The 22,481-nt window shown below is 28.3% G+C and overlaps 2 protein-coding genes across 2 annotated transcripts in view; both read right to left on the bottom strand.

Moving 5' to 3' along the window:
- The window catches only part of Eps-15 (Epidermal growth factor receptor pathway substrate clone 15), an 85,850-nt gene that overhangs the window by 28,850 nt on the left and 34,519 nt on the right, over positions 1-22,481 (bottom strand). Inside the window, 6 exon segments of the mRNA XM_067271872.1 lie at positions 1,354-1,503; positions 1,599-1,646; positions 6,729-6,791; positions 10,276-10,447; positions 13,420-13,505; positions 20,626-20,791. Of these exon segments, the coding sequence (XP_067127973.1) occupies positions 1,354-1,503; positions 1,599-1,646; positions 6,729-6,791; positions 10,276-10,447; positions 13,420-13,505; positions 20,626-20,791 (685 nt within the window).
- Positions 11,009-13,086, bottom strand: LOC136976567 (irregular chiasm C-roughest protein-like). Its single transcript, XM_067271900.1, has 2 exons — positions 12,869-13,086; positions 11,009-12,827 (listed from the first exon to the last, which is right to left on the bottom strand). The coding sequence occupies exons 1-2, from the start codon at positions 13,084-13,086 to the stop codon at positions 11,111-11,113; spliced, it is 1,935 nt and encodes a 644-aa protein (XP_067128001.1). The 3' UTR covers positions 11,009-11,110.

The raw sequence follows: 22,481 nt of genomic DNA, 5'->3' as shown, positions 1-22,481 counted from the left end.
CATGCATTCATTTTTAGATTCAAGCTTGAGTCATTTTTTGACAGCTTTAGCACAACCAAGCAATTCAGTTGTGCACAGGAACAATTTTTAGATAGATCCTTCATTAGCTGCATGCAAACTAAAAGCACTCATTGTCTGTACTGTTTTTGGTATGAATGCACTGTTTGGTTTGAGATTTGACATACTGACAATTCTATGCACTAAGTAACAGCTACACATGATGCATTAGTAACTTATTTGAAAGTATATAAGAATGTTCTTTATTTTTAGAAGATTATCCATAATCTATAATTTCCATATGACTTCTGTAGAAACTACAGAAAATCTGTAGTGATCATCATCAAAAATCCATACTTGCACCTCTGATATATTGAAAAACATTTAAAAATATTAAAAACTTTAAAAACTCTGCATATGAATAATACTGTTCTATTCTTCTTATAAAAAAGATATTACATGAAAGTTTGAAATGGAATACCATATATTCCGGCATATAAGACGACCCCCAACTTTTACAGATAAAATATAGAGTTTGGGATATACTCGCCATATAAGACTACACCTCTTCCAACACACACCAAATAAAAGTAAAAAAAAAATCAGATTTGATTTCGATATGGTAATTTTAATTTAAATGCTTATGACATGCAGGTACTTAGCAGGTAAACTGTCACTTATAAACATAAGGCTGTTTGTCATCAAACAGGAAAAATTTGGCAGAAAAAACACACTCACAATAATTGCTATTGTCGATCACGAGCATCTTTTTCACTATCAATTCTTTTCACCCAATAGTTTCTTTTTATTTTAAGAAAAAGATCAATTCTAGCCCGATTTTGAAGCGAGATGTTGCAACATACCAGCCCGCCCTTGTATCCTATTACCGTACCTCCTTCTCTGCCTCTCAGATCTCACACATGTGCACCTCAGCCACTTCACTGCAGTCCTCAGGAGCGAGATCTGAGAGGCAGAGAAAGAGGTACCGTACTAGGATACATACAAGGGCGAGCTGGATGAGTGAAGATGTGTGTTTTTCTGGGCACAGCGCCACTCTATCTCTATCCATACCCCGGGCGTCCCAGCCAACTGCAGCACTCACCCTATAAGAAGACCCCCGACTTTTGAGAAGATTTTCCTGGGTTAAAAAGTCGTCTTATTCGCCAGAATATACGGTAAGTTATTATGCTCCATTGAGTTTTATATCTGAATCTAAACTGAGAAATATTGAAAAACATTTATAATATTTAAATAAAAAACATATACAAAAAAATAGTGGCTAGTAAGTTATGCAATAACAATTCTTACATTAGAAATGTTCTTTAATTTTAAATTTAAAAAATTTTAAAAACCTACCTGATTTATTTGTAATTGTGTGTCCTGTAAGGATTTTGAATAATTATCTAAACTAGTTCTACTACTATTAATCTGTTGTTCAAGTTTTGTTTCCTCTTGTCTCAATTCTGTTAATTCTTGTCTTTTGGTATTTAATTCTGATTCTTGATTCTATATATAGAAAACACAAAATTGTTTAAGATTTATTAAACTTAAGAATTATAGTATAAATTTGAGATATAAATTCATTAATATATAAATATTACCTCTAAAGTGCTTTGTTGTTCTTCTAATTGTTTTTTCATATTTTCTACCTAAATTAATATAACAATAACAATAAAAATACTGTAGTCAAAAAATATCAGATGCATTAACAGAAATAAATTGCAAAACTCAGGAACAAGTAGAAATCAATATAAAATTTTTCTTAATCTTTATAATAACTTTTTCAAATGCTTTTAGCATGTATGTATAAATAAAACAAATACACTGCATGCCAAAATTCCATCATTGTTTTTGAGTATTAAAATACAATTATTGTATAATTAAACAAACAGTACAAAATTTAATCAAATACTTTCATTATTTATAATATATTAAAAAATATCAGGCATCATCATTTTTTCTAAGACCAAGAAAAGGATAAACTTACATTCAAGTACAGTCAAGTCATGTTAACACAAAATTGAAGGAACTTACAAATTGTCATTCTGTATTAATGTGGTTTGTATTAAGAAAACTTTACAAATTAAAAAAAGGCAAAATCCAAGTTTTCTTCCAGTTATTTCATTGTTTTCTCTTAGATATGTTTAAAAATAAACTTATATGTTTCTCCAAACTCATTTTATTGAGATATAGTAACTTGTAAAAAGAATCACTGCTCGTTTTTCAACTTCAGTTAGAGTTAACAGAACCCCAATTAAAGCTACTGAACATAACAGGCTAATTTATCTGCCAAATTGAATCCAAAAGCTAAATATGGATAAAACTGTACAAATTTTAAAATAACTTATTGTTTGGATTTCAATGGCAATAGTTTGTTTTAAATTTTAAAATTACAAACTAATTACAGTATTTAATATTGTAACTCAGTTGTTTAATTAAAAGTAAAAACTATTTTGTAAAACTATTAACTCTCAGTTTCCAATACACATGTCAACTGTATTAATTAATTATTCAACATTATCACAGTATATGATAATTAAAATATATACCGTATTTTACGGACTATAAGACGCACTTTTTTCTTCAAAAAATTGCCTCCAAAATTCAGGTGCGTCTTATAGTCCGTAAAATACGGTATATATTTTTTAATTTTATTTTATTTTCTTGTTATTTAACAGATATTTTCTTAACTTTAATAATATATATATGTTACTGTGAATGTCCGAAATCTGGAGAATGTTGACTTTCTCCAGTGAATGTCAGCATTCACACAGTCACTTCGTGTATGTACGAAATATTTGCTAAATATTTCTCATTTACACTGACATTCAGCACGGTCTTTCATATGTGTCGACATTCACCGAAGAATCTAGACATTCTCTATTTTCGGTCTTTCACAGTAACATATATATATTTTACTGTTTAAGTTAAGAAAATATCTGTTTTGCCTATCATATTATCACCATGTCTTCAAATTATGAATATGACAATTTATAGTTAATACATTTTTTGTTTTACTTTTATTAATCTTATTACATATTGTTTGTTTGTTAAGTTATGGCAATGCAACACTTGGGTAATCTGCCTAGGAGGATGTTCCGGGAGGTCTTTTAAGAGAAACTGGCCCCTATTTAGGCGTTACAGACGTGGAGAAAACCCAGAAAATTCCACATGGCCAGCACATCCGAGCATGGCGTGAACCCACAACTGAACTCCCAGTGTTTAGGGTACAAAGACCACTTGGCCACTGGTGGGCCTTATTACATATTGAAAAGTCTTATTTTTTTAGTGTATTTTTGCCTCATTTTCAGTTTTTATTTTTGTCTGCAGAAACAAATGTTATGTTTTCAGATGACTATTGCTTGAGCTCTATATTCAATAATATGAGCATAACAGTTAAAAATTGTTACATCTTAATGGAATGTAGGATTCTTCCTTTTTTTTATATATAGGAATTGTAATATATTCTACAGAATAGAAAATATTGTGTTTTTATGTTGTATTAACTATTGATGATTTTTTAGAGCTTCTTTCTGATCGTCCTGATTAACTAATTCTCATATTAATAAGATAACTTACAACAGAAATGCATCTATTTTTATACTAAATATTATTTACTACTGAAATAATTTTGTTTTATTTTATATTTATTAACTCTGTTTGAATCATTTATTATAAATAAAAGTAGAAGCAAATAAATTAATAAAAGCTTCTACTGCATAAAAAACAATAATTATTGCTTTTTAAAAATGTAATTTTTTAAAATTCTAAATATTTAAAACCTTTTCAAATACTTGTATATAAATATATTGTTATCAATAAACAAAAATAATTTAAAATATTATAATTAATAATTAATGCATAAATTATTTTCATTCCAAAATGTTCAAGTTTATACAAGGGTGCTGAAAAGTTTGCAATTTTGCCCAAATACAAGACAGCAAAAAGTGTGATACAAGTTGAGCAGAAAGAAATCATTCTTAGAGCACATGCACCATAAGAATCCATTACAATCATTAATATTCTTACTTTGACAATTTGAATTCATAGTGACTGCTCCAAGACCAAAATTCAGCAACATTGAGAAACATATGGTCATGAAGTTCTTATTCCTACAAGGGATAAGACAACAGGAAATTTACTCTGAGAGGCTAATGACAGGATTGCTCTTCCCTCACAATAGTAAAGAAATGTATGGCACACTTCCAAATGACCATTTCAGCAACAGATGAAAATGCAAATGAAATTCATGATCTGATGAATTGTAAGAGGTTTTGAAAGAAAAGTGGCAGGGGAAAACTGAGTCAAGGCATGATCTTTCTACAATACATTCTTGCTCCAAACCATATTTAAAAAAATCCAAAGATTTGGAGTTTGAATAGTTGGACCAGCAGCCTATTTACCAGATCTCACCACTCAGATTATCAACTCTTCCCAGCTTTAACACGTTAACTGCCACCTGTAATATGATATTTTGCGTTTTATCAGGCTAACTGTAATATGATATTTTCCATTTTTTCAGGCCACAATGAGAAAATTTGATATTTAATATTTTATTACAATATAAATAAAAGGGTCATTATATAACAGTCGGTAGAGTGAAGATAAAAAAAATATATCAGGGTACAACAGATGACTGGCCATCGTATGGCCTGAAACCGGAGACTATAAGACCATGAAATATTTAATATTAATTACTTTATTATGTAACAAAAGAGAATAATTAAACTAGTTTTCGATATTTTTTTCCTTTTAACTATTCACTATTAGATATAAAATAGCTTTTTATTAAAAAAACTACGACAGCCGGCCGTCGGACCACTTCTGAGGCCATACGACGGCCGGCAGTCGGAAACAAACTTCATAGACATCCGCGAGAGGCCACCACTAGGATGTAAAACAACGTCTTACGAAGCCAGGATAATTTAACCTTGAGTGAAACTACATTGGTTATAGCGACGACGGGCGGTCAGATGGCTCTGTACGGCCCTAACTAGTACGACCGCCGGCGCATCGGATGGCTCTGTACGGCCCTAATTAGTACGACCGTTGGCGTGTCGTATGGCAGTTAACGTGTTAAATAAATGCCTGAAGAGGTTGAAAATTGTTTCCCATTAGGAGGTCATTGGAGCTGCAGAGGTTAAAAAAAAAAGAAACATTGTAATTAGTGCGTAGAGTTGAGATATAATTATGTTGAATAAAATATATTCACTTTATCAAATTTCTCTTTTCTTCTAAGAAAAGTCAGAAATTTTTCAGCATCCTGTCATACAGTGAAACCCATTATTATGTTATCAATTTATGTTAAGTGGATTTTTGGTTGCATGGATGAAGATAGGCATTTTAATGGTAATGAGTTCAGTTAATATGTAATATAAAATTTGTCATGGTCCCATGAATTCAACAACAGTTATATTATGTCAATTAATATAAAGTTATATTAAATGACATCAGAAAATCAGAGAAAGTTCCAAATATTATGAAATTGATAAATAATAATAAATGTTGTATTTTAAAAATTGAGAAAATAACAAAACAGTATTCCATATCAAAAGTGGTTTAAATTTCTTTTTATTTTCTGTTTTTATATTTATTAAAATTAGTAACACTAAAACAATAGAATGATGATTAGCATTCAATGCAGGAAATAACAACTGAATAAAATAATGAATGTAAAAAGATAGGTACAGAAAATGAACAATTATATTATCATCATCATTGATAAATCATATAAACCAATTCATTTTTATAATTTCTCCAACAAATTTATCATCATAAATAAATAATATCAAAGAATATCATCATTCAAAATGATTAATTCTCAATAATATGAATTCTAACAGAATTAAAACAATAATTAATACAATAAAAAATAACAAACTCTTAAACTGCATATTTATAATAATATAAAAGCACATTGATAAATATATGACAAAAATTGAAAAAGATAATTTTTTATTATATAGCAGATATTGTTGGGTTAATTATAATTTTCTGATTTATCCACAGTGAAAAATAATTTACAACAACAAACAATTATAACAATTTCTATGATTTGTAGCGCGTTTAATATTAACATATTATACAAATACATATATTAATGTTACCATATTAAACACATTACAAAATATAGAAATGGATGAATAATTAAATTATTTTACTGAACTATTAACTTTTATGAACATTTACGAAAATTCTTGAATGAGTTTTATTCTTTCATTAATCCACATGAGAAATTTATCGTACATGCAAAATTCATGCCTTTATATTGAAAAACGGTTTCTGATAATTTCATGTATATTTAGTATTATTATATCAGTGTTTATATCTAGTTACAAATAAATAAAATTGTATATTATGAAAATATTGCTTTTATGAATATTAAACAATACAATTTTTAATATTAAAAATTTTTTATTGAATGTATTTTAAATAATTCCAAAAACTTTCTGAAAAATAAAATTAAATTTTATATTGATTTAAATTTCCTGAATTTTTAATTATTCTGATTATTATAATTCACAATAATCTTATGAAATATTTTTATTTATTTATAATAGAATATACAAGACAAGTTTTAATATTCAATGTTAATGCATCTGGCAAATTATTCAAAAAATAAATTAATAATTTTAAATTATTGCATATTTGTGATTTAAATAAAATTTAAAAAAAATTAAAAATAATAAAAGAATAAAATGATTTAACATGCACACACAACAATTCACTACCTGTCTCATTTCTTCTTCTATTCTTTCTTTCATTTCAGATAAACTTTTTTCTAAGGAACTTTTCTACAAACAAGTATAATTAAAATTTGCAAATTCAGCTAAAAAAATAAACTATATAAATGCAGATAAAAAAAAATCATATTTATAAACATAAAAATCAAAAAAAGCTTTAAAAAATTGAAAAATAAATTTTAAATGTAATAAAATTGCTTTCATTCAGACAAATCAAACCATGCAATTTATATAAATTAAGCGAGCTAAAAAAGTAACATAAATACATACCTAATAATTTTATTTAACTATTTGAATAAGTTAATAAGTAAGTTCTATACTTAATCAATAACTATAAATGCCAATACAAAATTTCACTTCAAATTCCTATCTTAAAAACATACCTATTTACATTTTTACAAAAGAGTTTTAAGCTGTTTAAAAATACTTCTAATTTTGATAAAGTTTGATGATATATTGTTTACATTTAAATAAAAGAAAGTCATTATATTAACAAATATTTAGTAAAATATATTAATTATTTTTTATTTTAAAAAGTGTTTTTAAATATATGTAATTTTTAAAAAAGCCATTTTTTTAATTTCTGTATTAAATATTATAATTTTTTTAATCAACAAAACCAATAGAAATTTAATCAGAATTATAAAAACAAATAAGAGTATTGCAATTTATTGCAATCATTAGATATTTAAATAAATTTATGAATTTATTTAAATAAATATTTATCATCATAAACTATAAATAAATTATAACAAAAAATTTAAGCAGCAATTTTTTCTAATGTTCAATTCATTTATAAACAGTAAATTATAAATTAACAGTTTTAAAAGTAATTTATAAATTTCAGTATTTTAATTAAAAAACCCTGAAATTTAATTTAAACCCTGAAACATTAGAAAAAACATTAGAGGTTTTTATTCATTTTTCATTGCTTCAAAAACCTAGGTCAGCCTATTCATGCGAGCAAAGAATTCTTTGCATTCGTTTTTGCAATAATTTTTGTGAACCGTGTATTTGCATTTTTTACTGGATGTTCACCCTCTGGTGTTTAAAAACAAAAGTATTTATCTGGTCATTTCAATCATTCTTGTGTATTGTCAGGAGTAAAGATGAATAGGAAAAGGAAAAGCAAAGCTTTTGAATTGAATTCCAATTAGAAATTCCAAAATCACACAGGAGCCTGACATAAGTTTTTATCCATTCCCATGTGAAAACAGATGATTATTCGGAAATCAGAATTCAGAGAAACTCTTAAGTGTAATCGACAGAGAGTGGATTCGAATTGAATTGTTAAGAATTGACAAAAAAGGTTCCTGATTGCCCAACTTTACGTGAACAAATTATGTTGTTGATTTTACAAGATTTTTCCTTAAAGTTTAAAACGCCAGTAATTTTTGTGGGACAATGTGTGCATTTATGTGCATTTGACATTTTATTTGTGATTAAATGAAATAAAATTAAATTGTATTAATAAACTAATTTCCTTTATTGACAAGACTATGTCTTGTTTATAAAATCGTACTGCTGTTTATGTTACTAGCTTAGAGATATGAAGGAGTACATGTCAAGAGTTGATATTTGGCACAGAGTATTAGGTGCCCAAATCATTTGCACATAAAAAAATCCAGACTTACCGAAAACCGAGTCAAAATAAAATACAAAATGGCGACCCTCTTCTACAAACAGGCAAACCAGGTACCTCACCCCACCGAAATCAGGTGGGGAGAGTACCACCCATAGTCATTCTAAGAAGTGAACTCTGACCTTAGGACTGAAACATGTAGTATCCTCTATGTTAAATAAAATTTGTAATCTAATTTTGTAAATTTGGGAGTGCTTCAAATATGACGTTAAAACAGTTTTATGTCGCTACAAGTGGGTTTTTTTAACATTATCTAGTATAGTAAAATCGTGGGACCAATAAAAATTTGTAGGGCAGAGGGCGCCACTGCGTGACCTTTGCCCTTTGATCTCACTTTGCTCTTAAACTCTAATGAGGAGAGATATCTTTTTACTTCATTTAGTTAACCTTTCGATTCAACAGCTGTGCCAATCTTGGATTTATATTATATCTCGACACTATTGTAAATATTGCATAGCTGATACAAATTAAGTAAATTATCAGTTTCTCAGTTAATTTTTACTGGCAGAACAAAAGATGCAGAACACATGGTCGAGGTCAACGTAGACATCACGAACAAGGTAGGACGTGCCACATACAGATTTTAGCCATGCCACTAAAGACATTATATTAGGGTTGTTGTTACATCCAATGATGTTATAATCGGGTTAAACTGTATATTGTTTGTGCAAAATTTAAAAAAATAATTTCGGATGATTACAATAAACAGGAAATTTTCGTTACGCATCGACAAAAATTCAACCCTGGCCGTCATGCAACGAAAAGAAATTTCGACATTGGATAGGGTATACCTGGATAGGTTAATTTCACCGAAAATGCATCGTGGATGACCTCGTGGTTGTGGTTGGCGAAGTTTGAATGATCACACTCAAAACCAGCGATACCAAAGAAGATTGGAGAATGAGAACCAGACCTGCTTGAGCGTCAAAGTGAAGATTCCGCTTAGTAGTGAGTCTCCAAGACATAGTCTTGTCCCAAATACAGTTTTGCCGTTTTACTTGTTTTGATTTTTAAAGTCATACCTCGTCCTATATGCGAGATCATCTTATAAGCAAGTAAATACAGTATATATATTCCTAGGATAGATTCATCAAATTTATTTTACACCACCGAATATAAAAAAAATAAATTCAAAACAATTATCAACATTTAGTCATTAATTAGTAATTAAAAACAATATTACTACTATTATTCAAACATATTTCTTTAAAATATCAATAAACCTTGAGTAAAAGTATAATAAGTAATTAGTCAATTGAATATACTATATTATAAATAAGATCATGTATTACAAACATCATAAGCAAAAACAGAAAAATATGACTTTATATTATTAAATGTATATAAGAAAATAGATAATACAAAAAATTCCTTTAAAAACAAAAAACCTAAATATAGAACAGAAATAAAATCTACAAAACAAACTAACTTTTTTAATACAGAAAAACATGTGATTATAACAATTAATACTGAACGAAAAATGCATCTTTAAGGAATATGACATGTATAAAAGTTAAATAAGAAATATATTAAATTTCAAGAGTTGGGTAACTAAAAATTTAATTTTAATCATTTGTATATGACTAAATAATGAAGTAGGTATTGGATTTATTTAATACGATTTTGATTCATTCATGTCAGAGTAAGATGGCTAGAAATGTAAATTTTTTGTTAAATGATAGAAAGTCATTTTCATAGATGAGAGATTCTAATCATGTTATAATTCAAATGAAAACATTAATGCAATGTGAAATTAATGTAGAAACATATAAAAAGAAAATAAATTAAAACTTCATTAACATGATATGCTTAAATTAATTTTAAATTTTATACTAAATGATTTAAAAATTATTATTATTATTTATTATATAATTAAAATTAAATTTTTTATACCTGATTATCTAAATCATCTAAACGTTTCTGTGCTTCTCCTTTTTGTATTTCAAGCTGTCTTAGCATAGCTGTTAAAGCATCTTTTTCATTCTGTAAATTTTTTAATTCTCCATTTTTTATTTTAAGATCAGCTTCTTTTTGAGCTATATCTTGCTCCAATGTCATTTTCTCTCTATAATGATAATATTCAATTTAAAATTATTTTTTATCAAAATTATTTTAATTAACTTTACATAATTTAATGCAAGTAAAATAAATGTAAAAAATTAGATGATTCCATTATAGTTGAATACAATTTGTTTTGTTTTGAAGTTTCAATTTACGAAACAAAACAAAAATTTAATTTTAAGAGATTTCAAAAATGTTTTGACAAAATATTTGTAAATTTATGAAAAAACATATATATGTAATAAAAAGGAAATAAATTCATTAATTTCAAAAGTAAAATAATATTTATTTTAATATATACAAGGAAATGTCTTGTATTCAAAGGATTTCCTCCCTGAATAACAATGAAAAACCCAAAACATAACACAAATTTAAGAAAAATACAAAATGTATTTACAATGACATTTAATATAATATTGTGACTGTTCTAAATGTAATAATATAATAAAAATGTATCAAAGAACCATATCAGACACACTAACAGTTAAAATGTATTGTGCAAAATGTTGTTAAGTTTATTTGAAATCTTATAATTAAGAAGAATAAACTGATATTAATTTTTTTGCACGTCATTAGATGGTTGCGATAAATCGAGGCTAGCATAAACAAGACTCTCCTTTCAATTCGGAGCTTCTTTATTTTTTTCGTCCTGAGCTCCTTTCTCCGTTTATAAGTTTGCATACAAAGCATCGGGAGGGATTGCCCCAGCGTTCGTTGTTCTTCCATTCTTAACGGAGTGACCGAGTTCACTATCACTTTCTGGAGCAAATTCACGATGACGATTAAAACACCATTTTTCTGCCCTCAAGAGGTAGATGACTACTACTATTATGATGATAAATAAGGCGATAGATCCTACAACAATGCCTATAACTACAGACAGCAAAACTGGTTCTCGAACTTTTAATGCTACAGCATGAGATTCTCGACCCTTTTCATTTTCAATATTTAATGTATATTTTCTTGAATCACTTCCGTCTACCTTCTGTACAATCAACTTTGCTTGATAACAATCTTGTTGTATCTCATCTGGAACTAATGGTTCTGCAATATATTTCTCGTGAGTTTTGCCTGTATCTAACTTCTGACTTCCCCACTCCCAAAAGGTTCTCTGAGGGCTTGGATCAGAACAAAAGAAAATAATGATGAAAGCATCTTCATCTTTCTCTGTGACTACTTTCTCTTGAGTTTTGGCTACGTCTCTCAAAATCTGGGGTGCTCCTGTAACGTCCAAGATAACTTCATTCGAGTCAACTTTTTCTTCTAAATTATTAATGATATTCGATGCCACGCACTTATAGATACCTTGATAAGCATAAGTCACGTTGTGTATATATAAAGTTGAATTATGGCCTCTTTCTTGCCACATCACTGGATCAGAAGAAACTTTCTGAAGCCAAATATACCGAGGTGGTGGATTTCCTTCAGCGTGACACTCGAGACATGTAGCGTTGTACAGAGCCACTGTTGTTTCAGGGCCAGGAGTTACTTGCAAAATCTTTGGCTTATACTTTACATCGATCTTGACAGTCAATTTCTCGCTTTCTCCAATTTCGTTTTTAGCTGAACAAGTATAGTCTGCTGAATCTGCTCGACTGATAGAATTAAACTCTATTTGATCTTTTATTTCGTAGATTTCTGAATTTCCAGACTTCAACCAAATGATACTTGCTTCAGGATTGGCATCTGCTATGCATTTCAATGATACAGATGAACCTTCCACTATGTCATTTATGGGTGTGCCTTCTAAACGTATCTCTGGTAAATATAAAATTTGTAAATTGATTTCGATTTCCTTTGAACCCGATTCGTAGGCAGCGTGAAGAGCTTCACATTTCAATTTATTTTTATTATGTCCTTTATTAAACACATAATCCAAAACACTTGTTGCCTGCCACGTTTTTTCCTTATCGACATCTTTAATACTTGTTTGGTTGGACATAGACGTTATATCTTCATCTTCTATAAACCATTTAAGTAAGGCAGATGGATTTCCTCTTCTGGATACGCAATGCAATCTTTTACTCTCTCCTGCACGAATTTTTAATAAATCTCCTGGATGGATCTGTATAGTATTATCTTCGATGAGGGGAGGTAATGGAGCTTCTCTCACTGTTAATCTAACTTCACCGGACGTCAGAGTGGGATCATGTAGAGATCCTTGGGTCACCTGGCACTGCCACATTCCGTCGTCGTCTTCGAGTTTACTGTTAAGAACATCAATACTGCAATCTCCATCAGCTGGCTCTCTTTGAAACCTGTATTTCTCGTTAATTCTGCCAACTACTACTCCATCTTTCAACCAGGCACATTCACCTCCTCTGTTCCTCACTGTGCAGATCAAACGCGATGTTTCACCAGGATTCACTTCTACGTCGTTAGGACTATAATAAAACTTACAAGTTAAATTGTAAATATCACTTACTTTGTACAAGTAGAAGACATAATATCCACTTTAAAAGTTTGTATTCCACTTCCATGACGGCCAAGAAGTGATTTCACGTAAAGTCCAAACTCTAATACACGAACACACTGCAACCAGCACTGAAGCCGTACGCCATTTGACTCACCACCTCTTCTCTCGACAGACGGCGTTAGCGCACTCTGGTGGACAAAGTAGGAAAGCAGGAGCCAAATGTCCATAAACTGATATTAATTGTAATATTCAAAATCTGTAATTTACGGTCATTTTAAGTTCAAGCTTAATCTTTAAATTGAATAGATTAATATTTACAGAATTCTTATTCAAAATAATTATTTCCTTAACTTTTATCTAAATTTAAATTTATAGAATAGTTATTGTGAAATAATCTAAACTTCCTTTATTGTGTAACAAATAACACTAATATTTCTTCCTTAATTAATATATTGATACATAAAGTATAATAATCAATAAATTATATTAACATTTATTTCTGAAATATTTCAATAAAATTTTTAAAAATCATGTCATGCAATAAAATAGAATTTACTTACTTTTGCAATTCTTTTATCTCATTATTAATAATATCTATTTCTTTGTTTCCAGAACTATCAGATACTTCTTGTATTGAACCATTATCCTAAAATAAGTATTAATAATAATAATTAACTGTTAGATTTAATAAATCATAACAGTATTAAATGTATATAAATGCATAATATGAAATAAAAATGCATGTAAAAATAAAAAACTTCTGCAACAGTACTATATGAATATAAAAAATAAATATATTAATGAAGTAATATAAATACATGAATAAATATAGCTATAAAAAGTTAACACTCTAATCAGATAATCTTTTTTACTCCAATTAAAAATGATAATGTAAGAAAGATAAGTTCATTTCAATAAACCAGATTTTTTAAAAGGAAATTCCTTTTTTCAAGGAATTTCCAAGGAAAAAAAAAACGAAACATTCTTTGTTCCTTCTTTTTCTTTTTAAAGTAATTATCATTTTCATTAAAATAATATAGCTTTATTTTTGAGAAGTTTTAGTTTAATTTACTTATTTCACTTTATCTTCATTAAATTTTTTTTTCTTAAAAGATTAATAAAAGACCTCTAAAATTTAAAACACATTTAACCTATAGCCTTAACAATATTATTTTTTCATTTTTGATCAATTCTGATAAAATCTATTCCATTTAATAAATGTCTTTTTGTTTCTATTGTCTATTTTTAGTAAATAATGTTGCTGACTAAATGTTTATTTTAAGTCAAAATTCTATCAACACAAAAGTCAAAATATAATAATGGTATCAAATTTTACAGTTGATTATTATTGAAGTTTGAAATTGTTATTCAATCAAAATGCTTTATATAAGCACTATAAGATGAAAAAGTTCAACTAAGTGATAATAAAAAGAGGGATGGAGCACACAAAAAACTGAAAAATACCAGAATTATTATGATACTGAACATTTTGTGATTATATCAGTTGATCAAATGATGAATCTTAAATTTCGAATCAGTTTAAAAAACAGATTAAATGCTTGATATTAAAAAATACAGTAACATTTAAATATGACTATTATTATTAAAACTACCATTAAATATGAAGAAAGTTAAAATGGAAAATTTTTCTATTTTATTTCTCAAGATATAGTTGGAAGTTATACAGAAAGTGCCAGAAGGATATCAATATTCTCTATTTATCTATATATTCGTTCCTTTTGAGACATTTTTATCATAATAATAAGATCAATATCTCAACAATAAGTCTTAATTCTGATATTACAGTTAATGCTGGAACTCCAATTGTATGACATTAGTCCAAAACATCACCACAATCTCAAGAACCAAAAATTATGAAAGTGTTAGATTTGATTATAAAGAATATACTAGGTATTTTCTAGAACAAAACTGCGCTCCACAGCATAGAAAACTAAAACTGTGCAAAAAAAAAAAGGATTAAAACTGATCTAAATCTAAAATAAAAATTGTCATGGAGATCAGTGTAAATTTACAGTAATCAGAAACTCAACTGATTTGTAGTGCATGACCAGCTTACAACCAGCAATGGCCCACAGACTACATAGTGAACTTTGACCTCAAATATCTCAGCTCATAGATCAAATTTCAAAATTATTGCTTTATCTTGACATTGGCCTTGCCAAGTTGTATATATTTACAAAAAATCATGTTCAATGATTGTGTGGTTGCTTTAAACTTAGATCACAGACAAAACACTTTCTGACTTATGCAGAGTTCTACTCAATAAAGATCTCCCAACAATAGGAAGCAATAAAAAATTGCATGTAATAGACATACATGATTACACATCGTTGTGGAAGAACAGCATCCATGGTAATGAAGACTAAAAATATATCCCCCCCAAAAAAGTATTTCTAAAACTCAGATGCTTGTAGAAAATGTTTCTTCAATATGATCAAATATGCTTTGTTAACTGATGCTATGCTATGACTCAAATTGACCATCCATTGTCATCACAATTAGCACCATTTGATTTTCTCTTAAAAGTTCTTGTAAATACCTTAGATATTTTGAAGAATGACAGGACATATATTTTGGGATGTCATCTTTTACCGTATAGTCCAGATTTCCTTTCAACTGCATAGAAGACAGATTTGAGTATGCTGCTGCTGTGTATGTTTATTTTAGAACATCAGACAGCTTTTTTGTAACTCATGTACAATATTTCACATCATGATACACATAAATGATATATTTTTTCAACAATCACAGTTTCATTCATCAACTTTCATAAAGCATATCATCACTAATGAGCATAAAGTCAATGCAGAAGACTTTATACTCATTGTTTGTAATCCAGTAAACTTGTTCAATTAGTTGAAATAAATAAAACTACAGTAGAGAGTCATTTATCCGAATCAATTGGGGACTGGGGTTGTTCGGATAACCGATTATGTACGAAAAAATATATTAACCCGTCCGATGTTGAAATTTTTCTACATTGCGTGTCGCTTCGTGTTGAATTTTCATCAATTTTAAGCCTAATGAAAATTTTTATAATAATAATCGAGGCTATTGTATCGTTAAAAATTATTTCTTTATTTTGTACAAACAGAATAAATATATTGAAAAATAAAAAAACATAAAAATTATATTCAATTATTATGCCTTTGTGTCCTTTATCATAGCTTAAATTTATCTTTGTATACTAGTACATTTATCAATTAACAGGACTTATTATACTGGAAAATTATGGATGCAGAAATTTAGTCTTACTGATCAGAAATAATATTTTTTTAGGTGAACAGGTGAACTAAATAAAAAATATTATTTCTGATCAGTAAGACTAAATATCTGCATCCATAATTTTCCAGTATAATAAGTCCTGTTAATTGATAAATGTACTAGTATACAAAGATAAATTTAAACATAAAAATTATACTTTAGAAGTAAATCTAGTATCAAAAAAGTTTGATTCAGAACGACACAGTCCGACTGGAAAGCATTCGAATAACCAACGTTTCGGATAACCGATGTTCGGATAAACGACACTCTACTGTATTTTTGAATAGCGGTAAATCTTCTTTAAACATTTTATGTTGCTTATCTATAGAAAATTACATTATCCAAACCTTTCTCCTTCTAGCTACTCTTGAACAATTATTACCATGTTCAACTACTGCAAATGACAGAAAATAAATTATTCTGAAGATACTATAAATTTCTGAACTAGGTAGGGCCTATAAGAATAGTATCATACGTACCAAAAATTTATCATACATTCTGAATAATTTATTTTCAGCTTCAACTCTATTGCATAGTCAACTACCGTATTTACTCGTATATAAGACGACCTCGCATACCTCACTTTCACTCGCGCATATAGAACGACCTAGGAATTTGAAGCTGTGATAAATGAATAAAAACCTTGTCTTATATGTGAGTAAATACAGTACTTTTCAAAAATTTCCAATTATTACTTATAGAAAAATACATGTAAGAATATGTTCTTGATTGAGAGACAACTCAATCATGTACCATTTCTTTCATTTCTTGATTCATGCTTGAGCAGATAGGCAAAATAGTCAATAGTCCAAAGAGAAAAGATGTGGATCATACAAAGAATTCTCTAATACCTAACACTTAGTTCCTAGAAGAGTTAAAAAGTGGGATTAGCAGCATGAAATTAAAGTTGTCTTGTAACAACACAATGCTTTTTAATAGTAACTTTGATATTTATTTTGAATTGCAGTCTTTAGCTTGTCACATGGCATGTTACTGTAACAATTACTGCTTATTGTTACAAAAAATGCTACTGCCCATCATGAACAAATTCAAAACTTAATCCTCAGTAAAAAAATAAAATTTTTGGGTTTGTAAGAATGAATTACTAGTAGTTTGTCAAGAGTGAGACTCAACAAAAACAAAAAATAAAGAATACAATGCTTCAGTGATATAGCACTCAACCAAAAACATTTTTTTTCTGAGTACATAAAAAAAGCTTGTACAACAATAGATCAGGTACTGTACATTGAAAACCTGGCAATGCTGAAAATAATGTTCCTGTAATACCTCTATTTTTGCTGTAATAAGCCTTAAAAATGCATTGCAGATAATTATGGACTCAACCTCATAGTTCTAATGTGAAAATATATACAATAAAACCTCCATTAACAGACACTTCCAAATGGCAGACACCTCTACTTAACAGACATTTTTACAATCCCCACACCTTTCAAATAAGACACCTATTATAGTTACCTCTAAATAGCGTATACCATCATCCATAACGTACCTTACAAAAACACAAAGTCCTGCCTTCAATATTCTAAAAGAATTAATTATGTACAAAATATTTTAAAATGAAAACAAAGAATCAGTTCAAATACTCTTTTAGAGGATGAATTTTTACAGTATATGTTGAATAAAAACTGGCTTAAAATAGGAATAGGGAAGAAGAGCAGGTTGTAAAAAGCCAAACAATATTCCTTATCTATTAGAGAAGACTAATCTGGTTAAGTTGTCAATCACCATACGTATTAATGTTATTAAAACTTCTGTCTTATTGTTGGAATTAAGCTTACAGTACCAAGAAACCATGAACTTTTCCAAACTTATTCATTCATTTGACAAGAACCACAGTATAATGAAAAAAGATATAGTTTTAAGATTAAGACAACAGCATTTATTTGGTGAAAGTTCAAAGATCATGTTATGAAGGCGATTTGCCATCCACTTTAAAGTGTGGGAAGATGTTCAGTTTTCCCACATTTATGATGTCATTTATGATCTTAACAGCTTTGTGGTGGGTTAAGTATAATTTTTTATAAATCAATTATTGAAAAAAGCAAAAATGTTCAAAAAATTATACCTACTCAATAACTACAAAGTAGACAAATCACTATATCGATTTTTATTAGTTGCTTAGACAATAAATGATGTTATAAATGCAAGAATATCAAATACATTTCTTACCCCTTGAAGTGACTAGCAAATTGCCTTCCTAACTTGATATTCGAACTCTCATCACCAAAACCGACTTTTATCCACCCTTCTGCATGTAATAACAGTTTCACTTTTCTTTCTCATTATTTCTGCTCAGGTAGTTTTTGATGAATTAATAATTAATCAATGTTTTCATAATCCATCATATTCTTCACTTTATAATGACAAGGTTAAAATACAATATGGCCACCAGCATGTACGGTACCTCTGAATAGCAGACACTTCTAAATAGCAGACAAACTTCTCAGTATCTGCTATTTAGAGATTATACTGTATTTATTTTAATTCCTTATTACTTTTAATATTTCAAAAATTATTTACTTAATAAAAATAAATAAATAGCTCTAACATTTTATAATTCTTCAAATCTCTTTTCAAATTTATGCTAGAATGATTTAATATAACAGATTAATCTGCTACAAATATGCTAAATACAAAAATTACATTCATTCAAATCAAACATTCTTTATGTTCTTAATATTTATTGATTTTTCAAAATTTAAAATAATCAACAGAAAAACAGATAAAGTTGCTTAAGAATTACAGTAGAGCATCGTTTATCTGAAAGCCGATCACACTGAAAGCATTCCAGTCAGACTGTGTTGTGCAGAATCGAATGTTTTTAATACTAGATTAACTTCTAAAATATAATTTTTTTGTTTTTATATTTTTCAATATATTTATTTTGTTTGTACAAAATAAAGATATAATTTTTAATGATACAATAGCCATGATTATTATTTAAAAAAATTTACATTAGGCTTAACAGACAAAAATTCAACATGAAGCAACATGCAACAGAGAAAAATTTCAACATGAGATAGGTTAATATAATTTTTCGTACATAATCAGTTATCCGAACAACTCCAGTTCCCAATTGATTCAGATAAACAATGCTCTACTATACTACTATTATGTAGGCTGTCTTTTTTTTCAAGCTCTGATGGTTCATAAAACAAAGACAGGTGTAAATAACAAAATGAATTTATTACCAAAAGTTAGGTACAAACATGGTTACTTTTCAACATAATCACCATGAAGATTGAGGCATTTGTCATATCCGTGGACGAGCTTTTCCATCCCTTTGTCATAGAATGTTGCCACCAATGACTTGAGATGGGCCCTAACATTTTTTTGAAGATCATCATTAGTCTCGAACCTCTGCCCTCCTAGCCACTTTTTCTGTTCAGGAAAGAGGTGGAATCGCTTGGCACTAAATCAGAGCTATATGCTGGGTGTTTAAAGGTGGTGAAGACTTCCACCTCTTTCCTGAACTGAAAACATGGCAAGCAGCCATGTTTCAGTTCAGGCAGAGGTTTGAGACTAATGATGATCTTTAAAACAACGTTAGGACCCATCTCAAGTCATTGGCGGCAATATTCTATGACAAGGGAATGGAAAAGCTCGTCCATGGATATGACAAATGCCTCAATCTTCACGGAGATTATGTTGAAAAGTAAACATGTTTGTACCTAACTTTTGGTAATAAATTCATTTTGTTATTTACACCTGTCTTTGTTTTATGAACCATCAGAGCTTGAAAAACATGCCCTCATATTATTATTATTATTACAATTGAATCAAAATACAAAAATTTAAATAAAATCAATAGAAAAAATAAACAGATTAACAGAAAATATTTCTTGAAATTAACAGAATCTTAAAATATATAACTATAAGTTTATTTTTTTTAAATTGAAACTCAAAATTAAAGTACAAAATATATATTAAAATAATTTAAAATAAATTAATAAAAAATAATTAATTACCAACAATATGGAAAATAATAAAAAAATTAGCAAAAAACAAGAGACTTCAGCATGCTCATTTTTCACCCATATAAATGTTCTTGATGAAAAATCTATTTTCTTAGATCCAAATATACATAAAATACCACCAACACTATGAAGAATGATTAAAACATTTATATTCTAATTTTAAATGTATTTATAATATTTTATTACAAAGAAAATAGGTTATTATTATCTGTTAATAAAGTTGATTACTTTTATTTTATAAATGAGTAAGAAACATTATATTGCATTTTTCTTCCTCTATCAGAAACTAAATATTTTATTAATAAATATATTCTGTTGATATGCTGATTAATCATGATTAAAATTAGTTTTAACTATTACAATAATTTTTTTTCAGAGTTTAAATTTTTAACCAATTAGATATGGAGAACAAATAATTGTTTAGTAATATATTAAAATTTTACTTTAACTTGTTAATTTTATTTATGAACTTTTTTTACTTACATGTATTGCATCAGAACCAGGTTTTGGTCTAAGAGTTGGAGGAATCATATCTGATGTAAGGCTAGTAGGAATTTCTCCACCTTGTAACTTTTTATTAACTAAATACATTGCTAAAGCAAACTGTTCTGTATTCAATTTACCATTCTGCTTTACATCACATAAATTCCTATAAAAAATAATTAAATATAAATAAACTCACTGATACAAATAGTATTAAAAAAACAGTATAAATTACTACAAATTGTTGTAAAAATAATAACATCTATAGTAAAATACTATTGTAACAAACACCAGTATAACAAAACCATTAGTATAATGAATTTATATTAAGTACTTGTCAATTTATTATGTATATTGATGTAAAAATGTTTCAGTTTAACATCATAAAATTCCATCCCTATATGTAACAAAGTTATCATTATAACAAAATTCATAAAAATATAAATTAATCATCTTTCATTGTCAACAGACACCATTTCAATATTTATCTGCAAAACAAATTTTAATCATTATTGTCAATTTAGTTTGCAGTGTAGAGTCATTACCTGGCACTGATACAAGGGTGGGCAAGGTGGGCAGCTGCCCAGGGAGACAGATTGCTAGGGGGAGCAAAATTGACTGAAGAAAATAACAATAATCATATTTTTCCTGTCAGCAAAGGAGTCATGCTAGTCATCTATCTAACATCTTTCAGGGAAAAAGTTTTGAATTAAAATAACGACTTCCAGTGCAAACCAGAAGTTCGTATAATCAGGGTCTCCTGCCCTAGGTTTCCATATCTGGTCTTCTGTTTCATCTATCTAACTCCATTCTCAAGGTTAAGGAAAGACAGCCAGACAGACAAACAGAAAGATAACAGTGGGAATTTATAGGTCTACAATTTTTTTCAAATTGCAGCCCAACAATAAAACATCTTAATTTCTGATAATCAATTATTTTAATTTTAGAAAATAATTAAGTAATTAAATATGAGAGGTCTGAGCCTTCACTCATTATTTTATAAATAATATTAATATTCTATCTTTCTTTGTTTGAAAAAGGGCATAAAAACCAAAACAATAAACATGTTTGTAAGCTGAAAACAAGAGAAGGAAATCTAAACTAATTTCAACTTGCCCTAAACACATGAACTGAACCAGGTATTTTATGTTTTACACTATGCCTATATTTAAAAGAGGTGGCAAATAACTAGCTGTCCAGGGCAACATAATTGCTAGGTCAGCTCCTGGTCATTATTGACCACAATCATCCAAAACAGTAATCTTGACTTTATGTAATACTTTAAAAACAAAGTCAAGATTACAATTTTTTGTATGCAATTAACATGACACAAAGTCTGCATCATTTTCTTAATAAAAATAAAAAGATGTGCCAAATAGCATATTGAAATGTTGTAATATAGTTCAGAAGTTTTTAAAAAAATAATATTTGATTACACATTTAGTACAATAAAAAAATTACAGACTTCTTTCAACAAAAACCAATAGCTATTCTCAAGACAAAGTCAAGACAGTGCTGAAAATAAGTTTTTAATTACAAACATACCATATTTGTGTTTAGGGGAAACGGTATCATTCACCTAGAGTGAAGCTTAATAACTCTTGTGGCTATTGTCAAAATTTCTGAAATTTTGCAGGGAGATTTGTGTATTAGGAGCATTGGTGCTATTAAATTTTGGCAGTTAAAACTCGATGAAGACAGAGAGGGACACGTGTCATATCTCAGATGGAGACAGACTTAATGAATATTTTATTCAATATTAGCATTTACATTTTTTTTTTATAAAACTCATCTCAACCCTCGAAATTAACTTTCCTCAACCCTCAAAATTAACAAACTTTGACATTTTATAATAA

This window comes from Centruroides vittatus, unplaced genomic scaffold (assembly GCF_030686945.1).
Source record: "Centruroides vittatus isolate TY-2023 unplaced genomic scaffold, ASM3068694v2 contig_401, whole genome shotgun sequence".
Taxonomy (NCBI): domain Eukaryota; kingdom Metazoa; phylum Arthropoda; class Arachnida; order Scorpiones; family Buthidae; genus Centruroides; species Centruroides vittatus.
Note: the sequence above shows the minus strand (reverse complement) of the source record. Positions and strands in the feature narration are given on the sequence as shown.